The sequence below is a fragment of the Falco peregrinus genome, chromosome 8, assembly GCF_023634155.1.
Source record: "Falco peregrinus isolate bFalPer1 chromosome 8, bFalPer1.pri, whole genome shotgun sequence".
Lineage (NCBI taxonomy): Eukaryota > Metazoa > Chordata > Aves > Falconiformes > Falconidae > Falco > Falco peregrinus.
Window position 1 is genome coordinate 8,447,556 of NC_073728.1, and position 18,720 is coordinate 8,466,275.

Sequence of the window (18,720 nt, forward strand, 5' to 3'; positions counted from 1 at the left end):
CATCCCTTTAACTTCGGTTTGAGGCAGAGGAGGGATATAAAGAACTTGATAGAACATTTATGGTAATAGCTGTAAAGGGAAGCTGTAGAGCATTGGATTTCACAGCCAGAAAAATCTCAGCTCGGGGAAATGGGTCTGAAATACAACTACAGATGGTTTTAGTCTATTGCTTCCCCTGTTTAAATAAAAGGATTGCTTTTTTCGCCTCTATTTAAAACACATGTGTAGAAGATGAAAGTGTCCAGCTATTTTTTTATTATTCAGTCCACCAGCCACCGACATCTTTGCCTTATTTCATTTCAGCACTAATGGCATAGTAAAAGTTCTGAAATACCCTCTTTGGATTCAGCCTTCCTTGGGTCGCGGCAAAGATTCCTGCTGCATTCAGAGCTGTTGCTGTTGTTTTCGTTATCAGCGCTTTGTTTTTCCCCTTGAACCTGGTGCTATTAATTGTGTTGCCGCTTCTGCTCTTTAATTGATCCCATTCACCGGTCCCGCTTTTGTAACGTCTGACTTCTTGTCGCTTTGACAAATCAAAAACCCAAATTAGTCAATCTCCAACCACTTGAGAATAAGGCTGCGTTGGGGAGCTGGGCTTGACAAAAAAGTCTAATTTCACTTTGAAAGCCTGTTGGAAAATTTTAACAAGAAGATGCAAGAAAAATGTAAACCAGATCAAGCTCGACTTTGGTCTGTGGAGAATAGTGTCACCTGTTGAGTTTGTTTCAAGTTTTTGTAAATAGATGATTTGACAAAAATATGAAATAAATCAAAAGGCATGAAGATAGAAGAGGTCAGAATATCCTTGTTTCCGCTGCAGATGGTTACACAGAAGAGAGAGTTGTGTGTGTGTGAGAGAGAGAATAGGAACCGTGGGCCAAAGATGAAGCTCCGCTCTCGGATTTTTGAATCTCAGCCTTTGTGCTGTGCTATTCCCGTCCCTTATATGTTGCTTCTTTCCCTCATGCTTTTTGCACCCCCAGCCCCTTTTACCCTGGCTTGGGGCACTCATACCTGCTCATTGTCCCTCATTTTCTTCACCTCCTTGACTCCTGCGCTGGTACGTGCTGCAGCTCTGCTGTGCGGGCACTGCAGGCGGGGAAGGGAAAGCGGCTTCGGTCCGACTCCCAGGCACAGCCTGGGCAGGTGCTTGGGAATTTGCCATGCAAGTCAGTTGTGGTACTGGGCTGGGGTACCAAGGAGGCACAGCCTGGGTCTGAGCTGCATTTCCTACCCTTTTCAAACCCATGAGGGCTCTCACGATGCCCTTGCGAGGGCGCAAATGGAGTTGTCTTTGAGATCTGTTTGTGGAGTGCCTGTGGCTTACAAATAATAAAATTATAAGGAGGTAGGAAGTGGGACTTGTGCAGAATATTACCTTTGACAAACAACACGTAATACTGCAAGAGAATACAAATGTGAGTGTTTCAAACAGCAAATAAAGCACACTACAACAGCACAGCCCTTGAGACTCTTCTGAGAAGGACTGGTTGGTTTCTTTTTTCATGTAATGTTCTGTCTCGTAATTCTGGGTTGTAGCTGTAACTTCTTCCCTTCCGCCTCTTGTTTCTCCTACCAGAATTTGTCATAATTGAAAGGAATTTCTCTTTACAACCGTAACCACAAAATGCATCTAGGAGAGAGGCGGGCGTGGGACTTGCTTTGTGGAGTAAAAGCTGCATTGGCTTGTTTTGTTTTGTTTTGTAATTTCTAGCAAAAAAGGACCGGACTAGAACAAGCAGAATCTTTGTCTTCCCCGTGTGTCATGTGCCTATGGAGAAAAATCACCACGCTAACAACAGAGTGGCCGGGTTTTTAATATGCCATCTCTTGATAGCTTGTAAGGGATTTGGTTACCAGGTGTCACTTGTTGCTCCTGGGCGTAGAATGAGCTACTGTATATTTCAAAATGGCCTCAAATAACTTGCGCGGATGTAAACTTGGGCTCCATATACTCTGAACTGACTATTTTACTAGTTTTTCTAGAATGAACACCCGTATTTTGTCCTACTGGCTTGTGTAGAAGCTCTCGCTATCCCTTGGCATAAGCTTGGCATTATTTCATGACCCTGCCAAGCTAGAAACTCACCTTTCAATGGGAAATGGGTTTTCTCGTCGGTACAGAAAGTCACTGAACATGGACAGGAAATTCACAGCGTCCTCCTTACCACCTCGTGAGCGTGCGGAGGTAAACGGCAAGGACACGGCTCGTGTCAGCTCTCCCTTACAGCTGAGAGGAGATAATAATTGCACTGGGGAGAGAGGGCAGGGAACAAGGCTGGCTGTTTGCCGGGAGAGGGCATGGGCGGCTCTAGCTCGCCTCTGTAGGTTGCAGGCAGAAGCAGGTGTAGGCTGGAGCACGGTGATGCTCCGTTTTGGAGGAGAAGACATTTTTCAGCAGCGTGTTCCTGCGCATCACTTAGAAACGTGGCCCAGCAGTTGCAGAACGGAGGATGTGCTGGTCAGGACAAGCCCAGCTACGTGGCAAGGGGAGAGTTTTGTCCTTAATGTTGTGTAATATAGATATACACCCTGCAAATGATGACCATCATCAAGGAGAGCTGCCCGTACGGTCCATGAAAAACTGCAAAGCTAATGATGGGCTGGGCAGATAATCGTGGGAGAGTTAATTGTAAGGTTCGATATGGCATCTTGTCAGCAGAGATAAGTTGTCACGTTTTCCACTTGAGCTGAAACTAAATGATTGTAAAATAAGTTATGAGTGTCCTTGGGCCTGTCTGCCAGAATGATGGCTAAGAATACATTCCTGGCCCATCAGTCTCAAGCAGCCCGCTTGATATTTATGCGAACTGAATGTTATTTTATTCCCCCTCTAGTCATGCTTGTCAGCTTCCCGAGTGAAAAGTGAAACTGCTTCTTTGACTCATACTTCAAGTATTGAAGCTCGGAGAGGCTGCAGATTGTTATTATTATTACTAGTATTATATATTTTTTCGGGTGTGCGTTGAACATTGATGCCCGATTGGGAAGAACTAATGGCTGACATTGAACGTGCGGGATGGCTGCAAAACAGCCCATCCCAGCCCAGTGAAACGCGTCTTACGAGTTCCAGTGCCTCTGTCAAAGCTGGTTTAGATGTGGAGTAATGAGGCGCTTGCTTTTTTAATTTGGCGTGCCTTTTTCCTTGCCTTTTTTTTTTTTATATATATATTTAATAGCGCCAGCAGTGGTCGTCTGTTCTCAGGCGTGGTAATTGATACAAAATAAAATGCATTATTTGTATTCAGTCAGGAGTATGAAATTGCATTCAGCGGGCTGAAGCCTGAACTCATTTACAGTTTTCCGAAGCTGGGCTTTCAGGAGCCCTCTTTTCAATTTGAAGAATACCTTGTCAGGCAAGAGAAGTAGTGGGAAATGGGAAAGCACAGCATGTAAGCCTAGCGCCTTTTGATTGCTCATATTTTAAACCAGGAGAATGTTAAATAACTTCCATCTTCAAAGGGTGGTCTTCGAAACCGGGAATACGGCGCATTAATACACCAACAATATCAGCTTGGCACCCATTTACGAGCAACTCGCGTTTCTTCGCTGGTTGAGGGGGAGGGAAAGCTTCGGGCTCTTCACTTCAGAGCCATTTGACCCAAGGACAGCAGGTTATTACCTGGAAAGGGCTGCGGATCACGAGGATTTACCATAGGAGGTTAATTCTTCAGCTCTCCAATGCGAGTAGTCGAATCGTACGTTCCTCATTTTTCAGAGCTCGCAGGCAGGTTTTGTTGGTACAATTTATAGCCTGGAAATTAGACTAAGCCGCAGTAAGCGTACAGATCTACCGTAACAGTGTTTTTTAACAAGGATCCTGCTGAAAAATATATTCTGTGGTTTTGCGCCAAGGTGTGGTTTCTTCACCATTTCACAGGTCCCAGCAGCGTGGTTGGCGCTGCTGTTGCACGCGGCGATGAGCGCAGCCCTCAAATGCCTGTTTGGAAACGAGCTTTTTGAGAGGTATGGGAGACGGTAGTAGAGCTGGTGTTTCCTGAATTATTTTTTTTTCTCCCCTTGAGTAAAATGGGATAATTCTTTCTGAATTGAAAGCTGAGCGTGAGGCCACTTGCCTCATATTTTCTGAGGGGAAAAAGCGAAGCACTTTGAGACGTTGTGTCAGATGTAAGCAAGCCTTCCTGGCTGGTGTGCTCTCTGGGACTTTTCCATGATATTTATAAATTTTCAGGCTTTTTTGTAAGCAAGTGAAAAATCCGGGAGATGTGTTCTTGGTGCCCTGTGGCAGACCTTGCTGCCGCAGCCAGACCTCTTCTCAGCCAGCGCCCAGCCCTGTGGCTAGCCTGTCTCAACACGGCAATTTTCACATCATTGCTGCAAAGGGGAGCGGGGGTTTGCGTGGGATTTTTTTCTTTTAAGTACCCAACGTACACAACCTTCTCAAGTCTCAGACTGGAGGTCAGCTTGGACTAGTCGTTGTCCAAGGATGGTGTCTAGGACTGTCGGTAGCCGGCTTGCATCCGTGGTCATGCCTTTGTATTGCTGGCATGCTCTTCTGCATCTTCTCTTCTTCCAGTGTTGAGGAGCCACGGGTACCCATGTGCCCTTTGCCAAGAGCGTGCTGAGCACTGGCATGGGTTCTTCTCAGGGTTTGCCTTCCTCTTCACCTGGAGAGGCGCCAGCCCCTGCAGGATAACTGCTTTGAGCATTTATAAGTCAAATACTTAAGATCTCCTATACAGATACACAGTAAATACATTCCTGGGGTTACTTTTTGTGGTTAAATACTTGATGATCGTTTTCGCAGTAGTGGACATAGGGAAAAGAACAAAAAGCCTTAATATAAAGCTTATGTTTGATTTGGTCTCTGTTGCCAGGCAGTTAGCTACAAAATTTATCCCCCACTAATAACATGCAGCACAGCTTTGCTTAGTGGATAATTAGTAAGTAAACTTTATTAGAAAAAAACCCAAAGTATTTCTTTGTCAAATAGACAGTAGTAGGGGAGTTTAGCTACTAAAGAAAAAAAAAAAATAATCAAAAGCTGCTACTTAAATGGTCTTTGGCTTGATATTTTTCTGACGTATTAATTCATCTTTATTGCAGTCCTGGTATTGCACTTCAGTGCAATATGGTCTGTAACCAAGGGTCTGGCAACAGCTTCGCTTTACATGATAGCAAGCACTTAAAGTATAGGATGTTATACTAAATTTTATAATTAAAACCAAAGCCAAACCAACAAAATAGGAATGCATTTAGCACTAACCATAGCCAAAAGATTGGTTGCTATTAAACTGAAATCATATTACCAACCTTGGGGGAAAATACTGGATTAAGTTTACTTGAGTATTTGCTGTGTGAAAGGACCCAGATGCAGAGTGACATTTCAAGTATATCTTCATTTCCTAAGCTTGTGTTAAAGATGGCTGTTAGATGGTTCTTGACTCAGAACGAGAAGAACTACTCAAAGAGAAGGCGTTTGTGTATTACCAGCCATTACATGGACCGGGGGAGAGGCTGCGGGTCCGCTTAGGAGAGGGGGTTGTCATCAACCTTTAATTTTGATTGATTGAGTGAGTGAGTTAATTGATGGGGGAAAGGAGGAAATGACTCTGTCATTAGTTCTTAAAACTGTTGCATGTTAACGCTGCCATCACCAATACAGTGGGAACCTAAACACACTAAACGGGATTATTTTTTTCATCCAAAGCAGGTAGTAAATGACCCTTTATCACAATGTATTAATGGTGGTAGGCATGCATTAGTTACCTTGTTTTCCCCCCTTTATTGCCATCGCCACCTGTCTCTGTGTATCAGACTCTTAATGAAAGCAGATAGGCTTCAGAGGATGTTGGGGTATCTCCGTTCCATTAAAATGTATTAAAATGTCCTAGCGTTACACAAGTCGATTTGAGGATCAGTAAGATCTTTGTAAGAAAGAGTAATTGGAAGTAATAAAGTGATTTCCTATTGTTTTCTGTATGTTCCAGCTGGCCTGCTTCTAAAATTGATGCAGAGTCCTGTTGATTTAATAGGACTTGAATGAGAACTTTGGCCAAGTTACTTTTTTATGCCTTTTTGAAAAAGTAATGGGTATTGTTAGGAGGCTCTCCCGTAGACTTGGGAAGTCAGTGAGCTCAAGAAGCTGCTAACAGACAGCAAGGGGATTTATATCTTGAATTCTAGAATTCTAGCAATCACCGATTTAAATTATGCAGTATTTTTTTCCTTTTTTTTTTTTTTTTTTTTCCTTTCTCTCCCCCAAACTGCAGATACTGGGTTAGGAGATTCTGTGTGTTCAAGCCCAAGTATATCCAGTACAACAAGCCCCAAACTTGATCCACCTCCTTCACCTCACGCCAACAGAAAGAAACACCGCAGGAAGAAAAGCACGAGCAATTTCAAAGCTGATGGTATCTCAGGCACAGCTGAAGGTAAGCTTACTCTGTGGTGGAAGTCTGAATTTTGAAAATACCATTCCAAAGAGCATTGTTAAGTACAACTTAACTACACAGTTGGCTTTGAACACAGAAAGATTAGAGAATTGTACTGAAGTAGAGAAATTAAAGGCTCGTCTTTTAATGATGAAGCTCAGTAAGCTGAGGCATCACGATGGTGAATTTGGCTGTCTGAAACATGTTTGGAACTGACTTTTTTAATAAATAAAAAAACTGTCCCCAAGTTAACATGGAGCACCATTAGCTATAAAGGTAAGGAACAAGCATACGTGTAAAGTTGAAGGAAACTTGTAAAGAGAAGGAAAAAGTCATTTCACTCAGTAGCCCATGCATCACGTTAGAACTTGTGTATTTTTTTTTCAGTATTGCTAAGTCTCGTGTTATCACTTCTCCTTAGACACATCCTGAGCTCTAGAATTGCAGACGCTTCTGATGCCCGTTATTGTTTGAATATTCAGCTGCTCATGGAAAGATTGTGTTATTTGAGGATAAAACGGAAAAGGGGAGAGTTTAAATGTTTGGGTTCTTTTTTAAGAACCAGAAAGCAAAAGCCAAAAAGAACATTTTTTCCCTTAGTTTAGCTTACTATTTCCAACGCGAACACTGCTATAGCTGTTCAATGCTCTTCTGAAGGGGTAACAATGTGTACAGTAGCCAGATATGATATAAAACATGCTTGTATCTTTAGAAAAGAAGAAAAGAAACATGCTAGGATTCAACCAAAAGAGCTCCAGAAAAAAGATGAACAAGGGTAGTTGGAAGGCTTAGAAACTGGGGAGTCAACATATAAGGAGAGATGAAAAACGGAGACAATGGAATAACATTGTCGGAAAAGGGGAGTGTTGAGTAAGAAAAAGATGTGGTTGTAAGCATCGAAGAGTAAAAAACAGCTAATTCAGTATCAAAGAGCGTTGGAACAAGTTCTGAAAAAAGGATGACAATTGCAGACAGCTGAGGAGACATTAAAAATAGATGTGATAATAGTATACAACTGAGAAGGGGCATGTTAACTACTACTTAGTCATCCTTATTTTCCATTTATTTAATTTCTCAATTGCACTTCTATCACATACAGAATTTATTTCCCCAGCTATCTATACAAATCCTTTTTTAAAAGCCATCAGCTTTTTTTCATAATACCTCCTGTTGCGTTCTCTTTCCAGTCATTTAACTGTCTTTACTGTTAGTTTCCCCCTAGTTTATGGCCTGAAGCCAAATTTTGTTTTAACCTTTCATTTTTAATTTGTTGTCTTCTTTTATTTTTTTTTATTTTTTTTTTTCTTTTAACAATCTCCTTTACCTCACTTATTTTCATACCTCAGTGGCAAGTTTATGGGCGATTTTTCAGAGCACTCACCACTGGTCCAAGACTATTTTGTTGCAATCAATATGAATCAAGACCAGCTGGATATCAAGAGCCTTTGAAAATCTCTTTCTAAGTAGTTAATACTTGTATGTTTTCTTTCTCCTGGGGAGATTATTTTCACAAGTCACTGGAGCTGGAGCCTGTGTGGTCCTGGACTGCAGGCACAGACTCCTGACCTGCAGTGAGCGACGGGAGATTTGCAGTTACTGTGCGTCTTGCCCTGAAGTCCCTGTTCTGATGGGAGTGGGGAGTTACGTGCTCCTTCGTCCTTCTCTGCTTTCTCTTGCTTTTCTCCTTGTCTTCCAGCATCATAACATGCTAGTCTGAAATCCGTTTGTAGTAACTCAGCAAAGTTGTCCCCTCCCATATAAATGAGATTAATATGCTTTCAGAAGGGTGAGAACTGGCTGGCAACCACCAAGTAACACACAGGGAGGCTTAAAAGTAGTAGTGAGTGCCAACGCTTGCTTTTACAATCCTTGAGTCTTACATCAGCCCATCAGCTTTCTTTGACCTGCCCCTTCTTACACGTTTTCTGAGATGGGCACTCTTTTCTGCATCTTGGGTGGGCTGCAGTGGTTGTTAAGTTCTTTATAACGTCTCATTTAAAGCACAACCCAGCGAAAACTAGCAATTGGCCACAAGAGCAGAATCACAATTTCCTACACGGCATCCTGGCCACGTGTGAGAGGAGCTCTGGGTATCCTTCAGCAGACAATTAATCTTACTGGCCCTTGAATCCTTAGCAGGGTTGGGAGGAGACAGCCAGCCTCGTCTGCCCACAGTAGCTGAAGGAGAAAGCAATGAAGCACGCTTGAGTTCCATGTCCTTTTAGAAGGGCACCTCCTTCCCATTAAGTACTTTCTGGAAAGACTAACAAAAGCTGGGTGTTGCTTTTTCCAAATCCTGACGTGGACACTTGCAAACACTGTCTGTTTTTTCTGGTACTTGTGTTGGTGCAAGCCAGAAGTTACATTTGGTGTGCTTGGTGGTTGAGCAGGCAGGTGGTGTCCATCGCTCCGAGCTTGCTGTGGTGCTGAACGATGGGAACAACTCCAGTCCTGGGACAACCTCTGTCACAAGCCAGACTGCTGCGAGTAGGCTGTGTGTCAGGCTGTTAAGAGTTTTTCTCCAAGTAGATGAACGCAGCATTTTCACATCTGTCTTGCAATTCAAAGCAGTTTTCAATTCAATCATTCAGCCTTTCCACAGGAAAGGGCTTATTTCCTTGTTCTCCAGCGCTTGGCTACAAATCTGTCCGATGACCTAAAAGATTTCCTTTTTGATTTTTCTTCCTCCACACCTGCCCTCAGTGTAGATTTAAACCCTCAGAGGATTCCTGCGGTTTTGAAGACCACAAATCCAAATTAAACAGTAAAAAGAAAATGTTCTGAGACGCATGCTTTGCCTTGGCAACTTTGCTCAGGTGTTTGAGATACAGAAAATATTGATAATTATTGAGAATGGGGTGCAGAAGACTGTGGTGATAATCGGGGGAGAACCTTATCTTTCTTCCTTCTGGAAACCCTGAGCTCACTGTGAAAAGGAGAAGGAGGAGCCGGATCCTCCTGCAGTAGCTATTTTCAGACAGTTACAATGGATCAGAATTAAATGATTTGGGTAATTCTAGATTTTATGTTGCCTTCCTTTGGGTCCAGGTGTTTCAAGTGTCGGCTTTCAAACAGAAATCCTAGGTTCCTTCATTTTTGTCTGTAGCAAAGCTTAGGTGTTCAATGAGGTTTAAATCTGGTCTTCAGCAAACTCTAGCGTTTTTACCACACTTTGTGGTCTTTTTTTTTTTTTCTCCTTGAACGTGCCTGCTTTGATCATTGACCTCTGCCCAAGTATTCAGATATCACGATGATGGACACTAGTGAGCCCAGGGTGATTCACTAATTCCGAGGACTGATGCTCATCTCTTTTATGCCCTTCCATAAAGGTCATGCTGATTCTTCTTTCTCCGCACTATCTGCCCATGCACAACCCTCTCTTTCTGGGATTGATTCTTTCATCTTACTTGGCTTATCTTTCTGCAGGTTTTCTGAGACAATGTTTGCTGCAACAAAAATACTAAAGCAACTCTGCTGCCGCTGGATGAAAATGAAAATTCAGTTCCTATTTTGGAAAATCCAATTCTTGTGAAATTTTTCCAGTGCCATGAAACAGAGAGAGAAGTTTTTTAGTTCTCTGTACAGAACTTGTCACTGAAAAATTTTCTCGGTGTTTTTGAGGGTAACAGCAGGAATGCTTACATTAGGCAAGGTGCCAGGAACCAGCAGTGTTTTTCCCACCATGCTGTCTAAACTTGCTCAGAGCAGGATTATACGGTGCTGTGTTTCAAAGAGGCATTGCTGCTCAGAGCCTGGTCTGTTTTGGTACCCTTATGCTGCTGCAGTTAGTGGAACAGCTAGTGATAACAGGAAGGTTTTTCAGCTTGAAAACAAGTAGAAAAAATTGAAAGCTTTCTTGCAAACACTGGGAGAGGTCTTTCTGTGAAGAGTGTTTATTTTTCTTACTGCTGTTAGACAGTTTCAGAACTTCATGGCTATGCCAGCTGGAACTTGCCTACCCTCAGTCCATTTCTGAGATTTTAGGAGCTATGGAAAGCCCAAGGTATGGCCGTCTTTCAGCATCAGGTCTGGATCGTCCGTGTTCTTCAAGTTGTTTGATTGACTTAAGAGCTCTGGCCAGCGGGGCCAACACTGCTGTCTGCTGTAGGGCCGGTCCAGCTGCATCCAGGTCAATGGGTGAATCCGCTGCTTCGGTCAGGGAGGTGCGGGGTGGCTGCAGGCAAAGCACTGCCAATTTATGTTCCCGCTCAGCAGCACAGGCGAAACAAGCACAGCTCTGTGTTCCCATGCGTGCAGATGGAGCTGAGAAACAGGAATTGATAGCGCAGGAAATGTGATTAGCGACTTGGTAGGCTTTCCCAACTGTGTTTTCTCTGTAAATCTGTGTTCCATGTTGTTCTTCATTGCTGGTTTCTAAAGAACTTGTGAAGAACAAGGAAGGACCTTTTATGTTTCTTTTTAAAACTGTTTTCTTAACACAAAGATACTTGTCCTCTGCCTCTTGTGGAGTATTTGCTTTTCCCTGTACTTTCCTGACCTGTGCAGTCTAACCCCCAGCTCTAGGTGTACACTTTCTGGCTTGTAGCTAAGGATGAACCCCAGTTTTCTGTGAAATTCGGGTAGGTTTTTTTGTTTTGTTTTCTTGTGGTAAACTAGTAGAGGTATTTGAAAAGCTTGTGTTCTTCCTCTGCATGTTTTGTAACACTGGAGTTACCTGTTCCAAATCTCAGGGAGCACTGAAGTTGAGCTATAGTTAAGTTTGAAATGAAAATCGGTTAATTTGTTTTCTGTGGATGGAAAAACAGGGTTTAGTTAGACTTCTCATTTGTACTTTTAACAATAAGCAAAAATTTCACTGCTTTCGTCTGGTTTCTCAGCTGCATGAGGACTGGAGTCCAGGAGGGTGGGGACGAGGTGCAAAAAGCCAAGGGAGGCACCAGTTTATTCCCAAGACTTTTTGCCCACTTTCAGCCATCCCAAAACCAGAAGGACAAAGCAAAATGGGTAAATGCAGTTCTTAGCATTGGTCTCTGGAATATATATATCTAACACCAGAAAATTTGATATTTTGTGTAAATCGGAAGCAGTACAGCTGTTAACTGAAACGCGGTATATGATGCATAAAAAAACGTGCGTGCGTTTTACCTGCAGTTTCTCACCCTAAGCTTTCCTTAGCACGCCTGTGATTTACCTGCTGGCATTATATGCTGAAATGATTTCAACATGGTTGGCTCTGTGATAGTCTTTTCCAGACAATTTTAACCTACATTTCCCTAGGTGCATAGTTCTAGTAAGTGTGCTGTAGCCAGGCTGAACTAAAAAAAATGAAATTAACCATCTATTAAGAAAAAAAAAAAATTGGGAATTTTTGGAAATTCGGTGGAAAGATCTCTGAGGCCTGTTCAATGAAACAGATGCAAACAATGGGCCACAGTTTTTGTGCAAAAGTAGATTCTTCATTTGACAGATGGACTTGACATTGTTAATGCTGATACTTATTTATAATACATCAAATTAAACACCATAGTGAAGGAATGTATTTTTACTTGGTGTTGTCATTATACTTTTTTTTTTGGCTCTTTATGGTCTGGAAGAAACCTTCTGATATTGTCAGAGGACAGCAGGTTCAGAAACCTTTCCAACACAAAAAGTCACAGCATCGTCACTCCCTTTTCTCTGCAAGGAAGATGTGAAATTTAATATCTTGACCTGCAGCAGCAGCAAGGGCAAAACTACTCACCTATTAAAGAGTTTGTAACCTTTGGAATCAAATCTATTAGATGTCAAGGTCCCTGTGTGGATTTTGTTGCTTGAAGTAATGCACAGAACTAAGCTGCCACCAAAACTTATTCAAGTAAAAGCTCTTTCCAGTCCGTTACATGATAATTAAGTATACTACCATGGTTGTACAGGCAAACTGGTATTGCTCACATAGGAACTCCACAGAAGTTACTCCTGGTAGTCTTGTCAGCCTAGTTATTTTACCTATAAATCAGTTATCAATAGTTACAGCGTACTATGGAGTAGGAGTAGATGCAGAGGCGGTCTTCAAAAAGAGGTTTTTATTTCAGTAAAAAGGCAAATATTTGATCCTGTAAGATGGGTGAACATGTGAAAATGAAATGAAGCATTAGTGCTGGCATTAGGGAAGAGTTTTCATTGTATTCCTGTGGCCTGTGTGTGGACGTATCGGAGTTAATTTAAGCTCGGTCATGTAGAAGCTGTTGTCCATCCGGCCCCACGCCAAATGCAAAGCCCATCCCAGCACCTTACCTGTGTGCACGGCCGCGGTGCGGTGGGGCTCAGCACGCAGGCTCAGGGCAGGGGCTTCCCACGGGCAGCAAAGCAGTAACACAAAGTCTGGGGATAAATCAGTAGGGGAAACCGGTTGCTCCTTAATTATTTCCATGCCCAATTTTTTTCTTTCACAGTTATACTCTTCTAAAAGTGGTAAGAGAGATCTTATGCTTTTTAATCTCCAAAAAATAAAAAAAAAAACTAAAAAACAAATGCAGCCCTGCGTCATACTCCTCTTCTGTGTATTTCCATCCTCTCATGCAGTATTTCTGTTTATCTTCTGATGGACCGTTTACTAAGAGCAGGTTTTGGTTTTCTGCTGGTCTTTTAAGCGCCTGGAGTGTTAGAAAGGAAACGTTCCACAGTTTTAAAACATTCAGCAGTATTTAAAGTGAGATCAATACAAAAGTGACATTTCGACTGCAGCGTTGAATGAAGAAAGGAAGCATTTATTTGGAACTGGAAGGGTTTGCAGTACAAAGCAGATAGCGAGGAAGATTGGGGGTTTTTTAAATGAGTTTGTGATTCATTTAGGGTTACTGCTGAATTCTCTTCATATACAATTTGTTGGCCGTAATGGCATTTGTGTAGCCCTCCTGTGCATGACACATTTCAGAAATTTCAGCAAATAGCGTTTTGCTGGATTTCATACTGCACGGGGTAAAAACACGTTCTGCTTTGCTAATCGTCACTAACTCTGGAGTTTAACAAGCTTGCTTTTGGTAAGATTTTTAGAATATGGCTTGATAATTATATGCATCCTTATTTTTTTAATTGTCTCAGAAGAGTTGCAAGCCTTCCCTGATCCAGCCATTCTCTGCTTCAGCTGCTTCGTAGGTAAAAATTTCTGACAACAAACAAAAAAAACTCCACAACAACAAAAATCCCAGGCCTTACTTGTCATTAAAAATGAAACAAAAATGAGCCGAATATCTAGCTGTATTTTCTTCTGTCTGCATGAGAATTAAAAAAAAAAAAAAAAATCAGCAGTATGTGACCATATTTGTTGTGTGTAATACCAAATGCTTGTTTTGATTTAAGCGTGCTGTGAGTGTCTCGGAGGTTATCACCTATTCAGTGTCAAAACACTCTTTGGTTGTAATTCCACTGATCATCAGTAACTTCGTTCACTGCTTCATAGGAGATGGAGCACTGGCCGATTTGCTGTACACCTGAGAAACAGGAGGGCAGAAATTAATAAAATCTAGACGGAATCTTCAGAGACTTGCTTTCAACCGAGGCATAAAGGTCACTTGTTGGGAAACCTTCTGCCTCAGTCGTCACAGCCTATCTGACATGAAAGGTTTGCTGCTGAAAGACATTTATGTTGATGCTGAGGAGTGAAAGACAAGGGAGGTGAAGCTGATCTATTGTTTTAACCTACTTCATTGCAGGCTAAACAAGTTGAAAGATTCCTTCTTCTCTTTAAAACCACCGTTAGCTCAGGGTTGGAAGAGGCTGCTGGTTGCGCCTACCTGGTTGAAAGGAAAAGTGTCACAGTGGTGGTCAGCAGGAAAAGGAATTCTGGAAAGGATGAATTGGTGATGGTTGTACACACCGGCACATCTGGGTAGCTAGAGAAAGATAACACTCTTTTTCCTGCCCCCCCCCCCCCCCCCCCCCCCCACCACATTTGTTTGAAAAGTGGTCCCACTTTAGTACTTTCAGTGCTCTGCATTGTAACTGCAAAAAGGTATGCTGTGCATCCTTGGGACGAGTGCTGCGCTCTGAATTGGCCTGGTTTCTTTGGAAAAGAAAGAAGTTTTAAGTAGCTTTATAACTGAATGAAAACAAGTGACACCTTAACATTTTACTGGCTTCAGGTAATTAGTGTCCTTAGAACTATGCTGTCAGCCTGAGACAGAGACCTTGATTATGAAAAAGGTTCCTGATGTCCACGAGATGATGTTTACAAGGTACCGAGAAGTACTTGTAAAATATTAATCCTGCTGAGAGAAGTTTCTTCCCTTTTGTTACTTAAGTGTGTCAACTTTACAAGTTCCTTGCCAGTTTTTCTAGAGCATAAGACCGTGTAATTTCATTATAAATCTATATACCTGAATTAAAATATCTTAAAAATAAAATAAGATTGGTAAGTATTATAAAGCTATAGTAAATGAAAAGACTAACATAAGGTCATTGAGTTGAGTATAACTTTGTTCTCCTGGTCACCACGTAGCTGAACTCCTCAGTCAGGGTGTCACAGTGTAAATGACGAGACTGCTTTGGCAGAGAAGGAAGACTGACGTTTTGAAGGATGCCTTGTGTACTTGAACTTTCCGTGCACTTGAACTCATCCACTTACTGGAGCTGACCTACAGAGATACCTTGGGAAGAAGCTGCCTTTAAAAAGTGGAAGTTCTAAGTAATTCTCTTCAGAAGACCTTAAGCAGCTAAACCAGAAGCACTAGATTAGGCAAATAAGAAGAAAAATCCATGAAACTCTCGTAAAGATTGCAGCTTCTCCCAGGAAGCCCCCCAACCATGGACTGTTCTGGAAGGTACAGCAGGGTTCATGTTGCTGCTCTGCTTTTTGTAGGCATCTCTCACTAGTTGCCGATGAAAGCATTGCAGGCCAGGTGGACCTCGTGCCCCAGCCTGCTGTGGTTGTTTATACGGTCTGCTTCTCTACAGCGTGCCTTGCTAAATTGAAGTTTGCCTTAGGAGGCACCGGGCAGCTTTGTGAGGAGGGTTGGTGGGGTGCCAGTTGATTACAGGCATGCTTTTTTATTTGTAATATGGAATGTGAGATTAATGACACTGGCTTGATTGTGGAGGGTTGCTATCTACAGCTCAACCCGGGAATTCAAGGGGGAATGTGTCAATCTGATCTACCCTAGGGTTATGAAACGTGCTTTTGGCATTATGTAAGAAAGAACTCATACTCGAGAGGTACATGTTGAACAGAATGTAGAAATAACAAGTTAGTAATTTTTTTTTATTGCAGAACCCTACATTTGACTCAGTTATGGATAAGCCCTGAAAAATATATGCTGCCACTCGGTGCATTCTTAGGGCTAAGAACTGATGAACGTAGTGTTGGAAAATACTCTTAGTGTAATCAGCCACTTTGCTCCATGTCTGAAGAACTTCAGTGGGCAATGAAACCACATCTGGCTTTAAATCCCAGTGAAACAAGTGATGATCTTTCCTGAAATGCACAGCTTTGTCAGTAGTCTCCCTTCGGTGCTCCAGATAAAGGTATTCCAGGCACGGCATCTGGCAAGGGAGATGTAGAAAGTCTCATGTGATAGAAAGCTCGTGAATTTAGGTGTTCCTAATGCTGTCTGCTTACAGGGAAGTGAGTGGGAAGATGATGTTCTCAGCTGATTCCAATTCAAGAGTCTGCATGCACAGGATTTGCCCAGCATCATGAGCCTGACACTCTTCTTTTGTACCTTGTGGGCTTCACGGGACTGGGGAATTTCCTAGTTTTAGTGCACACAGATAGACTCTATATTTTGCCCGTTGCAGCCAGATGCTTCCTCCATTCCCCTTTGATGCAGGTGGAATGTTTCGCGCTCTCTTCTTGGACTTTAGGATGTAGTAACAACCTATAGATCAAGAAACATTTTTGCCTTTTTTGTTTTGGTTCTTTGTCAAAATGTTTGACACGGCTTTTAAAAAGCAGGTCCAAGCCAAAAGCGAGGAAGGTGATGGTGTATATGAACAATTTTACTAAAGAAGTTGTTGAAAATGCATATATTTCTCCCAGGAATTTTTCTTTAAGAAAAGTGGGCAAAGTGCAAAAGCCTGAACAATTTAAAATTCTTTCCCTTGAAAAGCTGGTGATTCTTCTCTTAATTTCCCTTTGTGATTTTGGTTCTTCCAAAGTTACCTATTCATCTGGAAATTTATGTTTTTAAGCCGGGGGGGAGGTTCTCGTTTCTGTATGTTAATGGGTTTTGGTTTCTTCGTGCGATAATTTTCAACAGTTAGGTTGGGGTCAGCTGGGCGTGTTGTTTCAGGCTTTCTTGGACTCCAAGGTGCACTGTCAGCAGCCAGCTGTGCGCTGACAGGTGCTTTGCACCTCTGGTTCTTGCATGGTGATGGAGCCCCTGAGAGCCTGTGACATGTGGGGCTGGGCAGCCTCATCTAGCCCTGAGAAGGGGTTGCCGAACAGTATCTGTTTGAAAAGGTGACCAACTAATATGAGAGGATGGGGTTCTCGATAGTGAAGTGCCAGGTGGAGAGTGCCGTGGTACAGAAGATGAAATCCCGTAGGTGGAGGTGCTGTAGGTGGTGGTGTGACCGTGGCTGGCTTTTCCTTCCGCTTCAGCAGTAGGCTGTTGTCCGATCATAGCATCCTTCTCCATCTGAAAAACGCAGCTCTGGAGCCATTCCACTTTCAGTGCCGGGTGGCATCGATGTCAGACATTTACAAGACAACCGTGTAACAGTAATGTAGACTTTTTTTTTTCTTTTTTTTTTTTTTTTTTTCCCCTCCAACTCCTGACCGGTCAGTCATTTCAAACCTGTGTTGTTTTGTCAAGTTTTAATCAAATAGTTGCCTTAGATTAGCTGTCAAATTCAATGAGCAGATACTTGGTATCTTTCAGTCTGAGGTCTCTACTGCAGCCCCGCGTGCTGTGCATGAGATTCCAGGGCTGAGCTTGCTGCATGTTTGGTTTATACCCTGTGCTTTAATCTGCTGTTTTCAATCCCTCCACCTTTCTCTTTACAGATAGGTTACTTTTGATAGATGTGTTATGCATTATATGTAGTGTGCAACTCCAGTGAGCGGAGTAGGTAAAAGGAAAACTTGAACAGGCCTCATCGTTGACATTTTCCACCGCTTCCCCCCCGCTCAAAAAAAAAAAAAAAAAGTTAATAAAGGTTTCTTTTGTGAGTGTGAGATGGAGAAAATTGGCCATTTGTCTGTGAGGTAATAGGCTTTGGTATAATATGAAAATCTATCAAATGATTAAATTCAATGACATTAAATCACAATTCATGAAAGGAGAATACTGCACGGTTTAATTCTATTTAATTTTTGAGGGGGAAAAAAAAAGTGCCAAAAAAAAATGTTTGAGTTTCTCTTAAGCTGATTTCTCTGTGCTCTTTCTTAAAAGTGCCTTTCTAGTTGCCACACAGTGATGTGATCATTATCTGTCACCTCGTCGCCTTGCTGCCTCAACACGCAGTAAAATACAAAAAAAAAAAAAAAAAAAGAGGGAGAGGGGGGGGAAAAAAAAAAAAAAAAAAAAAAGACCAGAGGAGCTTGTGAAGTATGACTTCCTATCCCAAGACTCATTGCCTGCGATTCGTACCGCTTGACAGTAATGATCTTATTACAGTACTCTGGACCTTGAAGAGATTTCATGAGGAGAGCGAAAGGACGTGCCTCCATGTAATCAAGTGGCGCTGAATATTCCACGCGTTTTTGATCACACACTGATTGGGCACAGTTTTAGCCCATCTTCTAGTCAATTATGCATGGCCCCTCGTGCTCCTGTGATAGTCAGAAACATTGATAGCTGTTGTCTGGGGGGGCTGGCAGCCAGCCAGGGGTTTGAAGTGCAGTCATTCCAGGAGAAGTGCTTTTTAGTTGGAATTGATTACCTTTCTTTAGGTTTTTGCTTAATGGCAAAACTGTATTGGAGAGGGCTTCAGGTGAAAAATGGACGTATTAGCCATTTAGAGTAGCTGAACTCCTAGTCAATTTTTAGCTTTCCCCTGTTTCCATCTAATTTATATTTAATGATGTAACGTTTGATAATATTTAAGATATTTCATTTTCAGTTGCTGCTGAGCACACATGTTGAGCACATGTTAAATTACAGCGTATCAATTTTCAGGTTTTCAAAATTAATCCAGTTTAACCTTCAGGCTGCGAGAACACGTCTTTTTTGGCACCTGTTCCAGTGAGCGTTTGGGTTATCTGCAAGCGGTGCAAAGATGACGTTACCAGGCAGGGCAAGCGCTGTTTTCATCCCGTAATGAGGATAAATCTGCGTGCTTTAAAAGAAGCAAAGGGCCGGTAGCTGGGTCCTTTGTTTAGATTCTCTTAGTCTCAGAGGCTGATTAGGCTGCTGTTAATTTCTTGCCTGTACAAATGTCACATCTT

The 18,720-nt window shown here is 42.3% G+C and overlaps 1 protein-coding gene across 13 annotated transcripts in view; it reads left to right on the plus strand.

The window, feature by feature from the left end:
* AGAP1 (ArfGAP with GTPase domain, ankyrin repeat and PH domain 1) overlaps nt 1–18,720 on the plus strand; it is a 382,459-nt gene that overhangs the window by 284,841 nt on the left and 78,898 nt on the right. For all 13 annotated transcript variants that reach the window (XM_055813061.1, XM_055813062.1, XM_055813064.1 and 10 more), the window contains one exon: nt 6,234–6,395. In XM_055813061.1, the coding sequence (XP_055669036.1) occupies nt 6,234–6,395 (162 nt within the window). The remainder of the gene's footprint in view (nt 1–6,233; nt 6,396–18,720) is intronic.